Genomic DNA, 23,829 nt, shown 5'->3' with positions numbered 1-23,829 from the left:
AATTTGTTGTGATTATTTCCCCCTGCTCCATCCTCTGGGTTTTAACTTGGATTGTGATGTTTTTGCTCCACATTTAAATTAAATATGTAGTGTTGTTTCCTTTTCAGGGGAAAAAAATGTTTAAAGAAACAAAAACTTTAGTATAACCATTTTTTGTGTCTTTTAAAATTCAAAGGTCTGTTCTTACTGTTCTCTTTAACTTCTCTCAGGGTGGAAATAATTTTTATTCCCCCTATTATTGTTCCAAATGAAATGTCAGTCCTTGACAGTTTGGTGATTTAGACGGGTTTGCTGGAAGAAAGGACGGCTTGTGGAAGGGATGGAAATGCAGTTCAGTTCCTCCCACCTCAGCATTGACAACTCCGTGTGGGTGACTAATGAACGGAGATGGGGGCTCTCTGAGGTGCTCTGGAGCGTGGGTTCTCTTCAGCTCCTTGGGGCTCAACAGGGCAAGGCAACAGGTGTCAGAGAGGACCTGGGGGAACCAGGGATTTGAACCTGAGCCTCCCCCATTTTACTCCTTCCCGCGCTGACTTGACTGGGAGGAAGAACATCACACCTGTTTGCAGAGTTTGAACTTTGTGTTCCGCTTCCTCCAGCTTTGAGGTGGTAGACATCTGTGTCTCTTGCAGCTTTCTGCAAAGAAAAGCAAGCCAAATTGGTCATCTTGTTTACCAGTTTAAATATCTTGTGTGTTTTGGAACTGAAACAGCCGTGACCCTCACTGTAACCCGGGCAGCCAGCGATCGGGTCGTCACTTGTAACACCAGGGAACCTGCCTGGGGACCTTTAACACCCGGTCCTGCACCCATGTTACGTAACGTGAAGGTGCATCCTGTAGGACTTGACTGTGGTAGTTGATATGGAAGGTAATCCTAAATGTAACTTGTTCTTGAAATGCCAGATATTTAAAAAAAAAAAAAAATCGTCATGTACTCATTGTTTCCTGAAGCCAGCCAGAGAAGAATGATACATTTACATTTTGCTGACACAATGAAGGAATTTGTTGGAATAAAGGATGTACTAAATAGATGTGACAGCTGTTCCATTTCTGTTATAATGGAATGCAAATTCGGCTGCAGTACCTAATGGGGAAATTCTGAATGTTGGAAACCACATTCCACATATTTGTATTTCCCATGATCTCCAGATGAATTCCCTGGTCAATAAATAGCATTCCTTTTTCCTAATCTGCAGAAAATCTCTAAAAATAAGTTTATTATTTTTATAACATATGAATATAACACATGTTCTCATAATAACAAACCTGGCAATACAGCGAAGTAGAAATTACACTTCGTAATTCACCCAAATTTCTATCACCTATGGAGAAAGACTGCTTTCATTTTCAAACATTCAATGATAAAACTAAAATATGGTCTGAGTTTTAAAAGAAAAAAATACCCACAAATATTACAAGAGCATGGAAGGGGAAAAAGTCCTCTTCTTTCATCAGAGTAGAGATATACTCTCCAGACGCAGCTCTTTCAGTACGTACAGAAACACAGTGCAACAGGCTACAGTTAAGTTCAGTCCTTCTAGTAAACCCTTCCTTTCAGTCCACAGGGCTCACGTGCAGGTGGCCTTCTGTAGCTGCTTTCCACTGATCTCCACACCCTGGGAACTCTACTCCAGCATATGCACAGCTCTTCCTCAACCCCAGCAAATAATTAACTTAATCAAGCCTCTAAGGATGTCTGCATTGGCTATAGTTTCTTTCTACTAAACAATTTTCCAGTGATATATATTGGTGCATCGTTTCGTGAGCCAATCTGTCGGGTAAAATACTAAGAGAGGAATTACAGGGGTCAAAGGGTATGTGCATTTTTTTGTTCTGTTTTGAGAGATATTGAAAAGCTTCCCCCCAAAACCTCAGCAACTTCAACTCTTGCCAACAACATGTGAGTGTTTTCCTACATACTGCCAACACTGGGTAAAATTAGACTCAATTTTACTGCTGAGTAAAGCTGAGCATTTCTCTGCATATGAACTGTCTGCCTTCTTGCCTTTACTCATCTTTTTATAGATTCATTTTTTTTTTCTTATTAACTTCTAAGAGCTCTTTGTATACAAAGAAAACCAGCCCTTTTTCTTTATTCCTGGTTTGCTCATGCTTTAAACACTTTGCTTATTGTTACTTGTTTACAAAAATCTATTTTAAATTTTGGGTAGTCATATAAACTTTCTTTTCTGCTTAGATGGATGTTCCACTCCAAAAGTATTAAAAACAAGGTATTTGCCCCCAAGTCTTCCAGGATGTGTAAGATATGATCATTAGTATTTGAATCCCAGATTCATCTCAGTTTCTTGAGGGTAAAGATCTAGCTTTATATCCCACCCCCAATGGTCAGTCAGTTCTCAAATCTTTTAATGCAGCTAATTCTTTTACCTAATGTGAGACATCACATGATTTTGTTTTCACAATTTTGTAATCCAGTAAGTTTGCACTCTGCAGATGTAATCACACTGTATATTATTTTGAATCAAGCACTTTTCACTTCATATCACGCGGGACACATCTCCCATGTAATTGTGAATTTTATGTAACTATTACCTTAGGGGCTGCACACTGCCCCGGTTAAGGGTGGCCCATACTTTATCCCCCCATTTCTCACCGGCAGGGCATTCTGATCGCTTGCATCTCTGCCTCCCCCATTCTCAATAACATCCCCAGAAATCTCCTTGGGCTTAAAGTGCATTCCTGGGAGGAACGTTTGGGACCAAGCCCATACCTCCTGGGGTATGGCTTCCCTCTTTCAGAGAGCCAAGGCCCTGTGTCACTCACTTCTGCCCTGGCGCTGAGCCCTGCCACTCTCCGTCCAGGGTGGGTCCCCTCAGCGGTGCAGCTTGGCCTTGGCTACAAAGTGAGGCCCTCAGGAGGCCATGTCTGCACACGAGGAAGCCAGGACTGCAGTGCTGGCTGGGTTGGGCCCCACTCTGAGGCCCGGCTTCTCCGTCTGTAAAGCAGGACCATCTGCTCTGCAGGTCTGATGTGGGTAGTCAGTGAACAGGCCTTCAGAGAGGCTTGGCCAAAACAGTGGGCACTAGGTAAGCAGAGTCAGTATACTTGCCTGCCTGAAGCCAGCCTAACGGCATTCGAGAGGCCTCACACTTACCTGAGTGCTTCATGGAGCCCCCTCATGGAAGTCAGAGTAGCTGCACTAGAGGTCAACAGGAAACAGAGCAAAATCCCAAGCCACCATCAGCCTGGCCTCTTACCCGTGACCATACATTAAGAACCTCTTGTTAATGGAGTCACACATTTCTTCATGATGGGGTTAAAGTTTAAAATCCTAATATTACCATGGTTCTAAAAAAAACTCATTTTTAACCACTTAACTGACTAGTCTTCATAGATTTGTTTACAAGACATCCAAGTTTCATTAAATCATCACATGCAAGTTCCATGTGAAGTAGGCCATCAGAAAACTAAAACTGGATGGTGCAGTAACATATATCACTGATGTCAAGTCCTTGATCTAGGAAACCGTGCAAAGTGCCGATAGAGAGACCCAAGCTGAAACCCCTGAAGGCTGCATGCATGCGTGCGTGAGGTCAAGCAGCATAATTCCCTCAAGGAGGTGGCTGCAGGTCAGTGTGTGTCCCAGGCTTCCCTGGAGGCCTCCTCTTCTCCTTTCATCTCAGCTTGCCGCGAGCCCACCTGGGCCTGCGTGCACCCCTCGGACATGTGAGGTCTGGATGCACACCCCCAGGGCCGCCTGACCGCAGTCCGCTCGCGGTCATCTCCCAAACCGCAGAGTGAGCAACACCTTTGTTTTCCAGACAAAACAGTCCCCCTAGGATTCTGGTTTAGAGCCTTGGGCTTATTTCACAGGTACATTTTTAAAAACTATCTTGTAAAGCGAAGTTTAAGGTAAAACGTTAGCCAGGAAGTGCAAACCCCAACACACACGCACCTCTCCTTTTCTGCAAAATCATTTTGTAACTTTTGTTCCTTTTCGAGAGCTATGGTCTCAGCTTGGTTCTTCAGAGTCTGTTCATATTCTCGGATTTTCTCTTTAAGTGCTTTTATCGTAACCTCTGCGGAAAGAAAAAAATAAAAGACAGTAAGAGCAGCACAATTTCACATGGCTATATATACAAGGCTTTCGAAACCTGGTAGGATCGGTCTGTTTTAAACTTTAGCTCTTCGACTCTGACACAAAATCAATGGTTATGAGTCCCTTTGGAGACCTTTTACTCCCTAAATGTTAAATTGAACTTTAAACGTTCAGGTTGAGGGGGATCAATGGGTTTTGCTGGGAAGCAGAGCTATGGTTTTCTCTAAGACAGCTTTAAAAAAAAAAGGGGGGGGATCAATGGCAAAATATAATATCATCTTATCGATGGGTCTTAAATTAGTCCCCTACTGAGGGAAGATTAATAAAGTTTTAGTGTGGGTTTAAGTACTTTCTTACAGAGAAAGCAGCTCATAGTTGCTCATATTCTGGGCACAGTTTCTAGAAGAATTGGGGTCACTACAGCTCCCCCTACTGTAGGCAGTGTCACAGGAGGCCTCGGCTGGAAGGCGCCCATCCTGGAGCTCAGGGGCCAAGAGTTCCTCCACCAGGTTACAGCTTGGAGAGCACCACAAGTGGGAGTGAGCAGGAGAGAAGGTGGGGAGCCTGCAGTGGCCAGCACTCAGTATACAGCGGCCCGAAGAGGCCGGCCCCCCATTAACAGCCGTCACCGCGACGACCTGACTGGGAGCGCCACGGCTGACTTAGTGGACAGGCGGGCTTGCTCTGCCAGAGGTGGCTCTAGAGCAGGACTGCTCCACTTGTTCCCTCCCAGACACCCCACTCCAGCTGGGCCAGAGGGTCTGAGGCAGAGTGCTGGGGTCCAGCTCTATGGAGACAGGGGTCCTGGGCACCACAATGGCTGTGCACACACCCACCTGGCCAAAGGTGATGCTGAGGGTTTCTGTGGCCCCAGCACCTGGCCCAGGCGGAAGGGGAGCCCATTCAGGGCTATGCAGTGGGGCCCCAGGCTCATAGGGCAATGCCCCCTGCCAGGTCTTGGCCCAAGTGAGAGCCCGCACTGGTGGCCCTTCTTCCTCAGGGCGTCCCTCGGGCATTTCCTTCCCAGCCGGCTTAGTGCACAGAAGTGACCAGCTCCTTTGTTAAAAGAAACTGGCGCCTGGCGCCCTTTCCACTAAGTGGCACCAGGAGGTTTTCCTTAAAGGCCTCCTTAAAACCAAAGACCCTGCAGGGGCATCTGCAAGAAGAATGGGGCTTTTTCTGCTTTTTGGGCTGGTGGTTGGGGCCTGAAAGCAATGTTCTCAGAGCATGATGGTCAGCAACGACACATTGTTCTCAAGCCATGTTGATGAAGTGAAGCTGAGCAAGAGTGGACATTTCCCAGTGGACCCTAAGAGAAGTCAGCTCTGAAATGGCTGCATTCTCTTAAAGTCAGTGGTCCGGAGGCCACGTGGATGGGGTGGTTCTGCCTTGAACGATCTGGTAGAAGCATCTGTACAGCCCCTCAACCCCAGGGCTCACCCCAATGGGTCCCCCAGTGTGCCCTCTATGCTCCTTCCAGGGGGCCTGGGCACTTGCTGGTGGCCCCCACTCTGTCTCACAGGTCTCTGTGCCACCCCAACTGGGTTCCTCACTGACTAGCTCAGTCTAAACCAGTGGATGACTCATCTGGGAGCCTCCAGTGCCCAGACCTGGGTTCAGGGTGATCCCTGGGGATCCCAGCGGCATGTCAACAGGCGAAGCGGGAGGACAGTCTGGTGTGGAGGGCACTGAAGTCCTCCTCTAGCTGGGGCCCATAGGACTCCTCTAAGTTGGATGACTTCGATGAGGGGAGAACTCTGTCACATGGTAAAGAAATTCAAAATTCCTTTCTTGCCATCTACACTACAGCTGTGATGATCATAACAAGTGAAGTAAGGGCACCCTCACCTTCCTGAACTTGACCACTTTTGAACTTAGAAGAATGGAGAGAAGTGGACATTTTTCTAGAGATTGGGGAAGTCTGGTAAGTTATCAAGAACTAAAGGAATGTGGGGGTGACTTTTTTTGGGGAAAAAAAAATCCAAAACAGCGCTCAGTAAGAGCAGCTGATGTTTACTGTGGTGAAATAACCCCAAACGCCTTGCCTGCACACACTCACTGAACGCGGCAACAACCTCGTAAGGTTAGTACCAGAACCTCCCCGCCAGGCCAGCCAGGAGGATGAGGTTTTAAACACTAGCTCAAGGTCATACAGCTTGGCAGTGAAGAGACCCAGCACAGGTCTGTCTGCCTGTGGACTTTTGTTTTTAAGTCCTGAACTCTGTATTTCTTTTGGGGAGAAGGTCCCACACTCAGCTATGGCTCCTTGAGAGACCTAGAATTGGGCAACTGGCCCTGGAGGCACTGAGAGGGAGGCACGGTGGGGGGGATCAGGGGGGTGTGTGTGCCCAGGGCCCCACCTACACTGTTCTCTAACAAAACCAAAACAAACTAAAGGAAACACAAAGAGTGGATCTGTCGAAATGAGGCATCAGAGGTCAGTGGAAGGAAAGCAGAAAGAAGGTCCCTTTTGGGTGGTGAAGCCATGTGTGCGTATTTAGTTATCTTCACCTGTGCCCTTGGGCGATTCTGACCCAACCAACCTGCTTGGAGGTGCAGGGGTGGGCGCACCTTCTCTTGCCTGGATCCCAGCCCATTAAGTTCCATGCCTCGTTTTCAAGCAGAGCAAAGCTACCCCTGTCAGTGCCAGAGGCTGACCGCTCAGCTGTGCCCCCCAGGCCCCTAGGGTAGGGCCCCGGGACTCTGCCCACCGTGCCCTGGCCTGCAGCCTCCCAGCTCCTCGTCAGTCTCTCCCTGGATCCTTTCCGTGGACCATCCTCCTCATGTGCCTGTCTCCCCTGGTCTCAAAGCAAGGGACGCTCTTAAAAAATTTTAAAAATCCTCATCATTTCATTCTTTTTCTGGCCAGTGAAGTGTATTAAGCAGAAGGCCACTGTGGGGAAGGCACCCAGCAAGCAGCCTCCCCTCCGAGTCCTTCCTTACCCATGCCTCTGAGCAAAGACAGGCCGTGCTGTACTTGGACTTGGCTGCTGTCAGACAGGGCTGTGGCTTTCCTCTAAGACCAGGAAGCCTCGACGCTGGCCAATCCAGATCACCTCTGGAGTTTTGGTGTCGGAGAGATTTTTGTTCTTCCCTGACAGGAAAAGCCAGGCACCCTTTGCCCTCTCTGTCTTGTTGATGGCTGGACAACCACGCCAAGAGGTTGTTTTCTTTCATTAAGTTCATAATGAATAGGTGAGGCTGACAAGGAGCGAAGACTGCTTAAGCAGGCAGATTGGAGGGACGCGGCTCAGCCTTAATGTATTGGCAGCAATTATTAAATGACTGACTGCATGTGACCCTTTGATCATAAGCTGGCTCCCTGACAGGTGTCACCCGCAGGCAACACATCCGTCTTTTAAAAGGCAGATCCTATCACATGATGACACAGGAAGAATTTTAAAAGAATCCTGATCAGTCCCGTCGGAGGGCAATAAAATCCTGTGTAGTTATTGTGCAGGGGGAAAGTTTGACTTCTAAATGGCTGAGCATTATTATTATCTCTTTAACGATTCTGATTCTTGCCCCACCCTGACTTTATGACGTCTGTTACAATTAGAGCTAGTCCCAACAGTATGCAGAAGGCAATTAAATGAAAAAAAAAAAAAAAAGAAAGAAAGAAAGAAAATCAAGTGAAAGGAAGTCTTTTCCACCAACCTTGATTTTTCACTTCAGCAAATTCCTTGTTGTATTCTTCCAGAGTCTCCCTAAGTTTCTGGTTCTCCGTTTCAATGTCGTGCAGGCGCTGCACCTTGAGCTGGAGCTGCTGCCCGAGGTCCAGAGCTGGCACGGGATCTGCACGAGAGGCCCAAACACATCACACCCTGCTCTGGACACAGGTCAGCCCCTGCATGTCACACAGACGCTGGAGCAGGCCTCCGGGGCACGCAGGAAGCCAGCCTCCAGCTGCTGCCACCACTTGTCAGGTGGCTGAGGGTCGAGGTAGACCCCCAGCAGGCCCGCCTTGAGTTCTCTGTGGCCTCGAGTCTCCCGAAGTCCCCCGCTTCTTTGAAAGGGTGCTTGTCCGTGGCTTGCAGAGGACATGTGCACAGGCTACAGCCAGCACGTGGCCCAGGGACCCACCCCAGTGTCTTCAACGTGTGAAAATGATTGGACTCACTGGGATCTGCCAGCTACTCTGGCCCAGAATGACTTTTCTTTCTTTGATGTGACAGGGAGGGAGATTCACATCGTGGAGGGGGTGGGGGCAAGGGGTGGGGAGCGCCAGGAAAAGCCACGGTTTGCCCAGCGCTGCACGTGAGGATGGGCAGTGCAAGGGCAGATGCCAAGAGCTGCAGTTCCGGATCATTCTACAAGGCTGGGACTAAAGCCTGCCGCCCTGAGCATCTTACAGCTACAAAACGCGTCTACGGATAGCTTAGTATCAGAGCCCTGCCACCACAGGGAAAAGAGGTGTGAGACATGCTTCTTTTCACAGAGGAGCAAATTTAGGCCCAGGAAGAGGAGCGGCTTGCGGGGGGCTTTCCGGTTGGCTGGTGGACAGAGAGCAAGCCACCCAGAATGGTCTCCTCCCAGGGGTGGTCCTTAGCCAGGAAGGTGCTAGAGTGTATAGAACACCCTCACTCCACCACAGCCCTTCACTCACGAGGACTCTCATGGGGAGTCTGGGGTTAGCGGCTGGAGACTGAACACTAAAAAGCCTAGGTTTCTGCCCCAGGTAACGTTACCATTCCCTAGACACCTGGCTGAGACTCGGGCGCTGGACCGTCCTCCACCAGTGGCCCGGCCAGCCTGGAGTCTGCCTGCATGCCTGACTACAGTGCGGGGAGCAGCAGAGTGGCCCCTGGGAGTGAGGTCCGAGGCCTATGCAAGGTGCTACTGCCATCAGATTTACTTTAGGGAAAAAAAGAAAGAAAGAAAGAAAGAAAAGGATTTTTAACCTAAAGTCAGAGATTGCAGACAAGGAACTTAAGGCACTGTCTGTTGATCTTCTCTTTGCTATTCACTTAGCACCAAACGGGGAAGCAGTCAATGTCCCTCTGCTGTCAATTCGACTTTTACTTTTGCCTCTGCTACCTCCAGGGCACTCCTAATCCACCTGCTGGGCACCGGCTGGAGCACTTCCTCAGGAATTCTCAGGGTCTGTGAGAGTAGAAGACCCACGTCTGCTGGGCTTAGAAAAGATTATTGAAGATATTTCTGGTATGGACGCCAACATCACTGAAAAGATTTAGTCTCCAGTTGAGGAATGCTAAACACCGAGCCCAGTGGATCAACACGGGTATATATTCAAGAGCTCACTTAATTTTCAAATACCAGAGTCATTAATTTTTCAGACCACCCTTGGTTCCCGGAAGGGCGGGCTCGATCTGCCATGCTGCAGCCGGCGCGCCTCCCAGGAGCCAAGCACTCTTGGGATGCCAGTGTCTCTGCAGAGTTTACAGCAGGCAGACACTGGGAACGCCAGCGCAGGGGGCGGACCTGCGCGCTGCGCTCACACCCGGGCTGACCATAGTGAACCCTTGCCGCTGGGCGCCTGTTCTGGCGGATACACAGTTTATATGACTGCGTCACTTTCTCATCTGAGGCTTTTCATTGTTGTTTTAATCAGTGTTAAAACATTTATATTTAATCAGGTTTCTAAAGTTATTCTGGGAAGTTGGTTCCTTCTAAGCAGGAGTAGTGATAACACTAATGTCTGAATGCCTCAGAACATCCCATGTACAATTTTTACAAACTTTCAGTATCTTTCCAGGGGCCCCCCAATGCCCAGCTTTAGGCTTTGTGCTGGGTATAGGGCCCGAAGGAAATGAACCGCGTGTCCAAGGCGCCCTTTCCTACAGAGTGTAGCCTGAACCTGACAGAGCGGTCTGGGAAGCCTGTGCACGCATTGCTGCCCGTTTGCCTGTGTAGGCTTTCCTGTACAACCTTGCCAGTGCGAGGTGTATATATATATATATATGTATGTATGTGTGTATATATGTATATGTATGTGTGTATATATATATTATTTTATAACAGTTTATTTTTACATCATTGTGTACATTTTTTTTTTCCCATCTCAATTGTAGTCCCTGCGGGTTTCCCATCACCAAGTCACCCGTGTGCCATCACCATAATCCCGTGCACTTCCCTCCCCACCCGCCCGTTTTTGATTATTTCTCCCATTCCCCACTCCACCCCCACAAAATGTCTCTGGTATATGGTTGTTCATTATTTTTGTTATTTTCTCGCCTGGTCCATTATACTCCTGCTATGAGTGAAACCATCCGGTATTTTTCTTTCTCTTTCTGGCTTATCTCACTTAGCATGATCTTTTCCAGCTCCATCCAAGCTGCTGCAAAAGACATGTGTTTCTTTTTTTTTTGGTTGCTGAGTAATATTCCATTGTATATATGTACCACATCTTTCTAATCCAGTCATCTACTTTTGGGCATTTGGGCTGCTTCCATGTTCTCCCAATTGTAAATAAAGCAGCAATAAACATGGGGGTGCAGGTTATCTTTTTCAATCAGTGTTTTTGTGTCTTTTGGGTAGATACATGAGGTATATTTTTTAAGAGCTAGCTATTACATTGCCCCCCATCTCTAAAATTCCTGTCAACAACTTTTCCAGTCTATTCCCTTATAAGAGACCAGGACCCACCACGTCTGCTTCGAATGAAAAACAGTTTCCTTCATTTGACTCAGCAAGGAGTCCAGTGGCATGTAAAAAAAAAACATGCACATTATAAAGTGAATGGTAACTAGACCTTAAGACAAATTTTCAAAGCATTATATTGTAAACGAAAATTCTGGCAATGTCCTAATTATTCATTATGGCATGTATATTTAATTTAACACCATTAAAGGTTAATGCCTAAGTAGCAAAACTGGTCACAGAATAAAGAATGAACTGAATGTTCAAACATCTCTATGCATTAAACTTCAAACTTTACTACAGAACAGTTGAATGACTAAACGCCTGCAGCATTTGAATATTGTTTTGGATTATGTAAAAGGCATTGCTAAAGTACCTCTTAGGCTTAATTTTTATTACTTGTATTAAAGGAACGGCTAATTACCACATGACAATATAATGGCTCTAGCATGTTTGGGCTAGAGACCAAAACAATGAATTTCGGCATGCCAAACCCCAACCTGCATTTTAATCTAGGGGAAATCATAGCTTTTTGTCTCGTAATGATTTCCAATGCCATTTAAACCCCACACAAGTATTGTTAGGTCTTATTCTGAACGTCGCAAGCCTCCAATCTCAGCAGTTCAATTAGGGAGTTGTCTGGGGGAGGTGAGCGAACACACCCATATGTGGAAAAGGAATACACCGAAGCCCACGGGTCATTTTCCCCTGAATCCCTCAAGCCAACACGCTTTATTGCTAGTTCCATCTACCTGATATGACAAATTAGCAAAGTATTCTACAACCATCTAATAGTTAATTCCTAAAACGCTCTTTGAGGCATTATACAGTTCAGTATGCAAGATGGAACTCAAAGAACATAATTATAACAAACAACAACAATACCACCATCTGCATTATTCAGCACCTTCTCCTAAGTGTGTGTAACATCTCCCTAATTCTAGCTGTCACAGTCAGAGGTCAGGGGGTCAGGGGAGGGGGCTCTGTACTCTGTCAGGTGATGGCATCTCATCCAGGGACAGGGAGCAGAGAAGTAGGCCAGGCAAACAGGTATGCAAAATTCTAATTAAGATTTCTGCTTCTTGAACAAGCAGTCAGCTAAATTATACTGTCTCTTCAGGTACTAATTTAACAAGTATTTCCTAAGTATCTGCCTGCTCTGGGCAAGACCTGCGTAAGGCACTGGGATGGACAGTCATTCTAATCATCTGGGACCATCTGAGCGTGGAGGTAAATCACATGCACAAACAGCAATGGTAAGCTGGGGGTGGGGGGTGGGGTGGGGGGGCACACCCTAAAGATAGGATGAGCTGAAGATACTCCTGGAAAAAATAAAAACCAACCAAACAAACAAAAAAGAAAGGCAGATTTTAGACTCATGAAGACTACAGGACAGACCACGTAGGAGGCATAGCATAAGACCAGGCATGGGCATAAGAAAGAATATAACTACAGTGAAGAGGAAAAACCAAAGGTGAAGAAGAACTAGACTGAATCCTAGAGCTGAAACATGATGTCTGAGGTGTCCCATTACTGCAGCTGGTAGCACATCAGCCTTGTAAACATATAATGTTTAAAATGTCACAGAGGACAGAGTTTGGATTTAATTCTACACTTGATGGGAAAAACCACTGGAGCATAGGACTTTTGTAAGATGAGCCACTGGAGCATGAGAAGAATACTGTAGTACTTTGAACTACAAAAAGGTATGCTGGGTTTTAGTTTTAAGCTAAAAGATGAGTCAGAATTTTCTTTTAAAAAGCTAAGTGTTCCAAATTGGCTGCTCTGTTCTGTGCTGGCAGATGGCTATCAATACCAAACTGCCTAACAGACTAAAAAAACACATAATCTAAGTCTCTGAAGTAAATGTGATATTTTAGTAATTATTGGGGTAAAAAAAAAACACTAACACGTGTTTCTTCAAAGAAACGTGCTATATGGGGATTCTAAAGTGGACATTTGGCAATGTTCCCATCATCACATATATTTTATGGGGAGAGACAATATTCTTACAAAATATCCCAATGCCTCATGTCATAGGAGAGGGAGTGTAGTATAATGGTTTAGAGTGCTGATATTCAAATTCCAGTTCTGTCACTTATTGGCCGTGCAATCTTGGGCAAGTTACTTAATAGCTCCATATCTTACTTTCTTCATCTATAATGTGGGCATAATAATTGTGCCTACGTTATGAGTATGTTGTAAGGATTAACCGAGATAATATATGCACACACTTAGAAAACTGCAAGGCACAGAGTTAACACTCAGTGACTGTTACCTATTAGCAGCCAACTCAAACTTGATAAAATATTTACCAGAACAATTTTCAAACTATTTCTTAATATTTCTACCTAGCAAGAACAATTATCAGGGAAATGAAAATTTACTAGTTGAATTTCAATAAACACCTTCTTATATTTGGTAGACAGGTTCCAAAAATATGAATCGTATTTTTGTGAAGCAACGACAATGCACTGTTTGGTTTGCAATTATGTGTTTTTGTGAGTTCTCTGTCATTTATGATGGCCTTTACAAGAACAAAATCAACAAAACATGGGGATTTCTGTTTCTGGGCATGAAATATTAGCCAGTACTGGACTTGTCCTCTGGCCATAAACTACTAGAATAATACCAGTCAAATTGTATGAAACAATCATTTACAGATACTTGACAACTGGCAAAGTAGGAGGACTGTGATCCCAAGAGCAAATAAATGAGATGAGCTCCGCCTACCACCACCACTCTGACTTTGTGTCAGAAAGCATTTTCTGGAACAGGTGAACCCGAGGAGAACCGGATGGTCTTCTTGTGTTGAAAAGAAAGAGGTAAGAAGATTGGGAGGAAAGCAGCTAAACTTTGTAGGACAAAGTACTGGAAAAGAGGGAAATAAGCAGAGAAAGGGCTAGAGAAATCTACAGAGGAATCTAGAGTCTGCTTCTAAAAGCTAAAGAATATATATATATATATATATATATATATATATATGTGCGCAATATATATGCACAGGAAGAACTCCACAAGGCTGAGTAAACAACTATAAGGAAAGTCTAAGTGAACAACTTCCAGAGTCTACAGAGAGCTGGAGACTTTTGAGTTGCAACCAGCCAAAGAGGAGAGACTTGTTTATCAGCCAGGGCATTCAGTAGGGACACCAGAAGTGTCACATCAGAGTGGAGGTATACTAACGCTTAAAGTAAAGTCTATTCCAGAGTCACTCCTAAAAGCTTAAACACAGGGTCAGAATGATTGAACTCATCTGTAAGTAATGTGTCTGCCTGCCCTAACTTCAACACTTAAGAAAAAGACAATAAATTCAGGCAACAATGATAAAGTCCAACACCCAATAAAACATAACAGATATGCAAAGAATCAGAGGAAGTGGAGTATGGGGGGGGGGAGAAGGTCAATAGAAGACAACCAGATATTACAAGAGATAATGGTATTAGTTGACAAAAGACTAGAGCAGCTATTATATGCAAACTCAAGGATGTAAAGACATGAACACAGTGAGAGAAATAGAAGCTATAAAGAGGATCAAATGGAATTCTAAAACTTAAAATATAGTATATAAAATGAGGGGGAAATTCTCTCAATTGGCTTAACAGCAGATCAGACACCATAAAAGGAAAAAACAAAAACAGTGAATTAAAAATTACAGCCAGAAACGGAACAGAAATACAGAGAAAAACCTGAGGTGGGGTGAGGGTGGGTGTGTGTGTGTGTGTGGGGGGGAAGTTGCTAAAATCCAAGTAACCTAACAACACATATGTCCCAGAGAGGGCCAAGGGGTGTTATCTGTAGAAACAGCAAAAAGAAAAATAATGATGAAATTTCCAAATTGGGTGAAAGCTACAAATCTAAAAATGAGAAAAACTAAAAACTCCAAGTAGGATAGAAACAAGGAACACCAATAAGCATACCACTACAAAGAGAAAATATTGAACTTTTTTAAAGCTAGAAAAAAGAAGACTCATTTTATATATAGGGGAAGATAGATAAGATAGAGTGGAGACAGCCTGTCAGAAATGCAGTGGACCCTGGGGGTTTTGGGGAGAGCAGAGGGAAAACATGCCAACATATAGTTTTATACCCAACAAAAATAGCCTTCAAAATTGAGGGTGAGACAGAGACTTTTATCCAGATGAACAAAAGTTGGCAGAATTCATTACCAGTGTACCTACAAAAGCAATGTTCGAATGCTATAGAATGAAAGAAAATAGTGCCGGGTGGAAACCTATGTCTACACAAAGGCATAAATCACACTGGAAGTAGTAAATATATGGGTAAAAACAAAACACTATGCTTCCACTTTAATCTCTTTAAAAGACAACTGAATAAAAGCAAAATAGTAACTATGTATTTTAGGGCTGTAACATGTAGAAATAAATAGAAGGGTAGCCACATAAAAGAGGGTAGAAAATAAAGGTACATTGTAAGATTCTTACGTTGTATGTGAAGTGGTAGAGCACTGCAAACAAGATAATCGAGATGATCATAAAAAAGTTGATCAGGAAAAAATATATGAAAAAGTGAAACTGTAGTCAATAAACAGTATTTCTGACAGGCTGTCAGAACTTTATTCATAAGTATTTAAATGAAAATAACCTAACGTTTCTCTTAGAAGATAAATTAGAAAAAAGAAGACAAAGCAGTTTATTAAAAAATGTAGTGACAAAGATAGCTTAACAGTAAGAAAACTGAGAAAGATTTAATATGAAAGCACTAATCAAAAGAAAACACTATTGAAAAGAAACTGATGAAAAATCAGAGGAAACTTAGGACAAGAAATATTACGAGACCACTGCATAAACTTAAGTAAAACATTATCATTGAGAAGATATATTAACCCTAAAGCTATCTACATCCCCAAATAAAACTTCAAATATAATATATCAGAAGCTGACAAAAATGAAGGGATAAAAAATAAAATCTATAATAATAGAGATTTTAAAATTCTGTTTTTAACTAATTAATTAGACATAAAATCACTATGAATACAAAAGACTTGATCAACACTATTAATCAACCTGATCTGACTGACATTTACAAAATACTACACTCAAACTATTACAGAAAATAAATTGTCTTCAAATGTACATGGGACAAAATAGAACATAAATTGGACCATAAAACAAGTCTTAAACTTAAAAGAGCAGAATCCATACAAAGCATGTTCTCTGACTACAAAAGAGTAAATCACTTATGAAGAAAAGAGGAAAAGAGAGAATGCACAAATTCCAAGAGCTGGAATGGAAAAAAGGAACATCACTACCTAGCCAACAGATATTTATAAGATGATGAAATATTATGAACATTAATTTGATAATTTAAATGGAATGGAGAACTCTTTGAAAAATCACCAATACAAACTCAGGGAAGAAATTAAAAGTCTTAATAGCCCCGTAGCTATTTAAAATTAAAAATTTGCAATTTAAAACCTTGTAGCAAAGAAAATCTCAAACCTGAGTGGTTAACTGGTCAACTAGAGATGTTCTAAGGAAAAAATAACAGCAATTGTAATAAAGGAGAAGGGAGCACTTCTCAACTCATAAAACCCACCAGCGCATCTACCTCAATACCCAAATTCAATTGAAACGAAAAATCCTCCAAAGCAAGAAATAATCATGAGAGGAAATTATACAGCAAATATTATTTACTATAACACCCTGAAACATGACCTCTTCAGGGATGGATAAACTGAGCTCAGAATGTGTTGGGTTTGGATGCTGAAATTATAAAATATTGCTGAGTGAAATTACAGAAGGTCTAAATAAACATGCCGTGCTTAGACTGGAAGATTCAGCAGCTTTGCCAACTTTCCTCAAATTTATCTTCAGATATAGTGGGATCTTGATCAAAATCCTGGCAGGCTTTATATACAGCTTGACAAGCTAAATCTAAAATTTACCTACAAGCTCAACTAGCTAACAGAAATTTGAAAATGAACAAAAATAAAGGCCTTGTCTTACCCCAAGACTGACTGTAAAATTACAGTAGTAAGCAAGATAGTATGATATTAACATGGTGATAGCTGCATAGATCAGTGAAAGGAATAGAGTACAGGGGGAAAAAAAAAATTAGATACATACCAGCCATTAATTTTCAGTGAACCACGGGTGACCCTTACACCTCATAGTATACATAAACACTAACTCAAGATGTATCATAGGCCTAAGGGGAAAAGATAAAACTGTACACCTTCATTAAAAAACACTAGAGCAAAAAAAAAAAAAATCACTATCTTGGGTTAAGAAGTGATTTCCTAGAATATAAAGGGCAAGGACCAAAAAAAAAGGGGGGGGACTTTATTATAATAAAAATACCCCAAACTTCTAAAACTGAAGAGACTGGCAATAGCAAGAGACAGGGAAGACACAGAGCAACTGAACTCTCACATGTCTCTTTGTGAGAGGGGTCAAAGGACACCACTTTGAAACCAGTTGGACCGTTTCTTATCAAGCTAAACAAGTACTCTGTCCAAGCTCCAGCAATTTAAACCCTAGCGTTTACCTAAGAGAAATGTAAGCATTTGTCCATATTACTGGCCATGAATGCTTATGGAAGGTTTGCTCAGAACAGCCAAACTGGAAAGAATTCAAGTATCCACTAGTGGGTGCATGGAGAAGCAGACTGCCATACATGCACACGGTGGAGTCCCACAAAGTCAGTCAAAGGAAAGGCTATGATACCTGCCCCGGGCAGGGACCCACCCACCCCGCGCCCAGCCTCCCAGCAGAGACAGATGCAGAACGACTCCACTGGTGTGAAACTCCTGAAATAACCCACCTAATCTGTAGTGACAGGAAGCAGTGTTTGCTACAGTTTATGATAAGGCAACAGACATGTTTTTTCATCTTAATTCAGAGGAAAGCACCCTATTCATTTATACTCTCAAAATGGGTACACATTGTTTGCAAATTGTGCCTCCATTGAGCTGATTTTAAAATATAACCTTTTAGTGAGAGAAAAGTTCTTTGATTGCTAATAACATACAACTTTGAGTTCTTTATATTTTCACCGAAGCCTTTAATCCTACTGTTAGAGCATGATTTACAATGCATTTAATATAATACTGCAATTACACATGTGTATCAGTTAACTTGAATAGAATGGGTACAAATTCTTAATTTTTTAGTGTTGGAGGTCTAATAAGCATCTGCCGTCATCCAGGAAGGGAACATGAAGGAAGAGAAAGCGGCTTGGAACCAAGTCCGGGGTGCAGCGCGGGCCTCGAGTGCAGAGGAGGGGCCGGGAAGGCGGACTGCAGGGCATAATCTAGTGTGCGGAGTTCTGCTGTGACGGGAGTGTGGAGAGGGGTGGAGAGGTGACATCCCCCACGTTTGTTTTCTCAAGGTGCCTCGAGAGGGAGAGGGTGCGCATCGGGGCAGACGGGGCGCAAGCGTCCGCGCGGCCTCCCCGGGCCTGGGTTCCAGGTCACTGTCCCTGGGGGAGAGCCGCTGCCCCACTGACTAGGACGGGGAGCCTGGCCCCACTAAAACCCCAGCCCTCGAAGACCCGGCTCCGAGGGCCGGGGCCCCGCCGGGCGGGGTCGGGTGCGGGCGCGAGTCCCCCCAGTGCCATCCCCGCGTGACATCACTGCGCGGCAGACGCTCCTTTGCGCCAGGGCACTCTCGGCTAATGTAATCATACGATTACATAATTAACCCAGCTGTCTCATTAAGAAAATCAACTGGAATTCAGGGCATAATTAGTCATAGAGCAATTAGCATGCTGATGAGCAACTGATGAAAAGCTGTCTCGATAGGGAGTGTGCCAGGACCACCCCAGTCACGGCGAAGGGGGAGAGGCGACACCTCGGCGGGCCAGGCGGGGAGGCCCGCGGGCTGCGCGGGGGCCGGGGGCGCCCAGGGACTGGCCCGGAGCGGCGGCGCGGAAAGGCGGCGGCTGGCCGGTGCCCGTACCGTCGGCTCGGATTCATTTAAAATGTTTAGTTGCTTCCTGGGCCCAAACAGGGGCAGAGCAGGCCCCGCGTTTGTCTGACCGCGGCCGAGGGCAGAGGAGAGGCCTCCGCGGTCCGGCGGCACCCCCGGGGCTGGGCCCGCGCGGTCCAGCCTGGCTGGCCCTGGCCTCTCCTCTCCAGAGGTCCGCGACCCAGAGGGTGAGTCAGGCCGTCTCCGACCGCCGGCCCCGTCCACCGCCGCGCGTTCCACCTCCTGCCCTGTTACGGCCGGGTGGCTGGCTCTTACGTGTGAGTGGCAGTGTTTTATGACGGCAAACTGAAAATGTGTGAAGGGGATCCCGCCAGCCCCTTCCTGAGGTTACAGAGTGGTCTCGGAGGGGCCTGGCACCGGCTCCCTGCGACACCAGAGGCCCAGAATACACGGACTGGAGTAGCCTACAGGATCTGGCTGGAGGGGCGGCCACGCAGCACCTGGGCTAAACCTTGGTATAACAGGGGAGGGGGTTTCTGACTCTGTCACTAAGTTGTGTCTCTTTTCTTCCGGGAGTCTTGTTGTGTGGTCCTTGATTGAGGGACAGACAGGAAGGAGGGACAGTGTTTGTCACAACGGCCCAGATTACCACTTCGCTCTGTAAGGGGGGCTGGGAGAACATTTAGGAACAGTTTTAAAAAACGATGATGCTTCATTTTATTTCTGGATCCTCCAATGCTGGGCTGCTGGGAAGGTTTACCAGGAGAGGTGGTTTCCTAAATCCAAACTCAAGCCTCCCACGGGAGCACTTTGGAGCAGGGCCATCTGGGAACAGGTTCTGAGAACCGAGGGGCCTCCAAAACAGGCTTTCTTTTAGGACTCCCCAAAACTAACACCTCCTTACAACCACAGACCAGTTAAAGTGAGAGAAGTCGGTCATGAACCTCTGAGATCTTACGGTATTTTACAAGTCAAGGGATATTTTATATCATGGGTAATGTGCTTCCTAAGATTGAAATCCTAAAATAAACTCATCCAGGCACTGTCTGTGTTGGGGATTTGTGCCTGAAGGCCCTAAACCACTTCTAAGCAGGAAGTCAGAGATGAGTTTTACACAAGAGCTCCAGATAAGGGCACAGAGCAAGGAAAACTTGCAGAGGCTCTCCTGAAACACTCTGTGGTCAAAGCTAAGTTCTGCAATACGGACATACAGATGCAGCCCTACCAGCTGCATTTCTCCTTTCTAGGAACTTTAAAAAAAAAAAAAAAAGAAAAGAAAGAAAAAGAAAAACAAACCTGGGACAGAAAGTAAAAATTCTGTTTTATACAGATCAGTAACTGACTACAGTTTAAATTCTCTGTAATCCATTAAGAGCTACTCAGAACTCAGACTGTAAATTGAGTATTTTACTAATTTATGGCCCCCTCCCACCCCAACTATAGACATAAATACTTGCTCACTGTAACACATCTGAAAAGTATCGAGAAGCAAGAACTAGTCACCCACGCAAGGTTAATCACTGGTGGATTATGCATGCCATCACAATTTTGCTCAGAATGCAGTAAAATTTCAGCAATGCAAGAGCCTTGAAGAGGTCATTGCATAATAGTTCCAGCTATCTGAGAGGGTCACATTTTAATAGTAGAGACATTTATTTGTAGTTTCATATTGTAAGGGTTGGAGTTTGTCTATTTCACCTGCTCAACTAAGGACTGTTTTCCAAAGGTGCTATGTGTTCTCACATCTAAACAGGAGCCACAGAGGGAGAGGGGCCACATCTCACCTGCATTTGTATCACAGGTGATCTTCCAGGCCTGGAGTAGGAGGGACATCAGGTAAGTGCTGGCAGAGGGAGTTTGTGGATGTGAATGAAAAGCGCACACCTTGAAACTTTCCTTGTGCTCCTGGGTCATGAGACAGTCAGTCACTGACTCTATCCTCACACACAAATACAGATTCTAGTGCAGAACACCATGCTGGCCTCCTGATCAGGGAGGGGGCGTGGGGGAAGTTGCTGTCTGAGGACCTTGCCTAGGTTTCCATCTAGCTACATTGTCAGCAGAGGGCTGTGAATCATCCCCTCGTGTGGCTGGTCATTAGTAAGTTGATAAATACAAACCTCAATTAGAGGTATAGTAAAATTTGGAAAAAAAAAAAATCAAATGTTAGCAAGTACAATAATCACTTCATGTTGAGCATATACCAAGACATAAAATCTGCTGGCAACGAAATCAACAGAGGAAATCACCTAAATAAACAGTGTAAAACGTAACGTGTTGAACCTACAGTCGAAGTTATTCTATGACTGACTGTATGCCATGATGTCTGACAAAAAAGGTAAAAACCATTTTGGTTAGAACAGTAATTAGAGGCGACCCTGAAACTGGATTCCCCAAACCCTCTGGAGGTCCTCCTCTGGGTTTTATGAAGCACAAAGACAAGCACTGGTGCCCAGAGACGGGCTGGTGGCGCGGGGCTCTGGGTCCTGGCCCGCCACTGTCCTCGTGGCCTTCTTCACATGTCCGTTCCACTCCTTTGTGCTGGCCACTGCCATCGTCTTTCCAACTCTACACCTGAAGCCAAGTGACCTCACCTCTCCCCCCACTTCACATCACCGTGGACTGTTTCCACTCTCTTGTCTGAACTGAATTCAGGATGACTTTTTTTTTTTTTTTTTTTAACGAAAACGTGGTTTAAATCTACACATTTACAAGCCAAGATAAAAAAAATGTAACGTGGAAAACCCAGGATGACTTTTTTAAGTACACACACTTGATTATGTCGTTTCCCTGTTAAAACACATTCGTTGTATCTCTGTTAGATAAAGTCTTGAACCCTTCACATAATTTATCAAATTACCACACTGCTTAGTGACTGTTGGTGGTGGCCCTGTAGTTAGGGGTAACTCTGACCAACGCCCCTGTGGCCACTGAGAATGTCTTGTTCTGGACAGTGGAGAACATGGCTGCTTTAGCTGTTAGCTTCCTTCTTGCCCACTCAGCTCACTGACCAGTGCGCCAGCCTTCCCATTCTATATTCCGATACCCACGGGCTGTGCCTTTGATGCATTTATTACACCTTAAATTCAGTATCTGTATGATGCCTTTATAATGTCCACATTCCTGGCAGACTCTAAACTCCATGAGAACAGGAAGCAATCTAGCAGGTTCTCTCCCTGTTCTGTCCTGGGGGCTGAGCATGCAGGGGAAGCCTCGAAGGACCCCCCAGGGAACCCAGGGGAGACTAGGGACACAGCAGCGTGCCAGGTAAACGAGTTTTGGCTAAAGTAAGCAGGACATTTCCCAATAAAAAGCATTTTTTAAATACTCTCAAAATTGACTTGGGGAATAAAGAGCAATCCGGTGGCAAATGAGAAATAACATAATTGTGGGGCTTTCACTGTGTTAACTGTTTGGAGGGCACAATAGGATGATTATTATGTATTTAAATGCTTATTTGGTATCTTTAATATCCTGGGAAAATAGCACTATTTGGAATTTGGTTGTAGAAGAAGTGTCGAGGACCCCTAAATTTCTAGTCCCTTCAACACTGGAGCAACACACTGGCAGAGCTGCGCGCAGGAAGGGAACAGAGTAAGAAAGACCCCACGCCCGGTGCTTGCTGTTAAAGCTGGGGATGCCAGTAGGACAGCTACTGAACCAAACACAGATTCTGGGCATTCGTACTAGGCACAAAATCAAAGGTCTCTGGAGCACATGTGCTGATTTGATGAACCCCAGATGCTAAGTGTCACAGAAATGTCTATTATGCAGGCAGGTAAATTTTTATAGAGTGACACCAAAGGAAAATAAGAGTTAAGAGAGCTATTAAGCTGCTACAACTCAATGAAAAGTGTGTTCTGTTCTATTGCAACTTAGCTTGCTACAATGCTCCAGAGTAGCCCCCTCACTGCAAATGCCAGTCTCAGGAATGTGGTTCAATATGAACAATTGAAGCCTGAGACCAGAAAAACTCAGAAAGCATTTAAGAAATAATCTGATCCCTTCATTTATTCACTCATTCAGCAAACATTTGTGGAGTTTCTGCTAAGAGGCAGATACCAGGGTAGTCACAAGGGAAATAATTAGGGACAGATCATACTGCCCCCTCTCTCTGTCCAGCCAGAAAGAGAACAGATGAGTCCCTAGATTGGTACGCACAGGGTGCTGGGAGCAGGGTACTTGAGACAAGATGCCGAAGCTGACCCAGGAGGCCAGGAAGCGAGTCTCAAGTTAATCTGAAGAACCAAGAGGAAATCAGTGGAGAAGCCTAACCTGCCTACAATGTGAATAACTCAGACCTGCAAACACAAAGACTTAGCATCCAAATACTGAAGACACAAAAGAGGGGTACTGACTGCGGGTGGAGGCAGAAATTAGGATGTAGAAGTGGACAGAGTTGAGGACATTCTAGAGTGAAAGGGCCAGGACTTGGTGACCCAATGCTCTCGTGTGAGCAGCTGAGTGGAAAGTGCTGATGCTTCTAAGAGAAGGGTGAGGGGACGGAAATACACAAGGGGGAGGGTGGTCTGAATGATACAGAGCAGCCTTCTGTGTGGGAGTGTTCAGGAGGCAAATGGGCATGGGGACTGACACTCAGGAATGAGACAGGGAGTCAGAATAAAGCTGTCAGAGCCTGTCTGCTCATAAGATCTGCTGTGGAGGACTCCAGGGTAGCTCTGGGTAACAGGGTTATTCAATGTGGCATGCCAGGTGCTGCACAGGTGCTGGACCAGGTGCAGGGCGTAGCATGCGAAAGCAAGATTGTCTTCAGGGAGCTTTCATTCTAGTAGGACCAGCAGATCATAAACATGCAATTTCCAGAAAGGGCTGGTTTTAGTGCGAGTCTGTGCTGGTGGGACTCTGGCACCCCCTCTTGCCTGGGCTGGCTGGTCACCACTTCTTGGAGAAGTGGTACAAGGCTGAGCCACGTCTCTCAGTCTTCCCAAGAGCATCTCTCGTGTTTCTTGAGATAGTTCCCACTACTCTTTCTTGCAACTAGAAGAACTTAAAGCACCCCACTAATGTCTCTGGGTTCGGATGGACTGAAGCCTGAAGCACTCAGACAGTTAAGGCCCCTGACTCCCCCCACTGTGTAACTGTCAGTAAATGCAGTGCTATTGACCAGACCCTTCCTGTAAGCCTCAGCCGCAGGATTACTTCATCTGAACGATAAGCAGACTTCAAAACACGGGTAGAATGCGCCAAGCCCCATGCCTGCTTTTCAAGTAAACTCGTTGGGTTAGGCCACAGCATTTGTAAGGAAGAAAACCTGG

At 45.0% G+C, this 23,829-nt stretch overlaps 1 protein-coding gene across 4 annotated transcripts in view; it reads right to left on the bottom strand.

The window, feature by feature from the left end:
• The window catches only part of CUX1 (cut-like homeobox 1), a 313,834-nt gene that overhangs the window by 121,568 nt on the left and 168,437 nt on the right, over positions 1-23,829 (bottom strand). For all 4 annotated transcript variants that reach the window (XM_012729010.1, XM_012729011.1, XM_012729012.1 and 1 more), the window contains exons 5-7: positions 7,719-7,856; positions 3,918-4,041; positions 560-636 (exon numbers count right to left, since the gene is read on the bottom strand). In XM_012729010.1, coding sequence (XP_012584464.1) covers positions 560-636; positions 3,918-4,041; positions 7,719-7,856 — 339 coding nt within the window. The remainder of the gene's footprint in view (positions 1-559; positions 637-3,917; positions 4,042-7,718; positions 7,857-23,829) is intronic.

The sequence above is a fragment of the Condylura cristata genome, unplaced genomic scaffold (genome assembly GCF_000260355.1).
Source record: "Condylura cristata isolate star-nosed mole 26May11 unplaced genomic scaffold, ConCri1.0 scaffold00024, whole genome shotgun sequence".
Taxonomy (NCBI): domain Eukaryota; kingdom Metazoa; phylum Chordata; class Mammalia; order Eulipotyphla; family Talpidae; genus Condylura; species Condylura cristata.
Note: the sequence above shows the minus strand (reverse complement) of the source record. Positions and strands in the feature narration are given on the sequence as shown.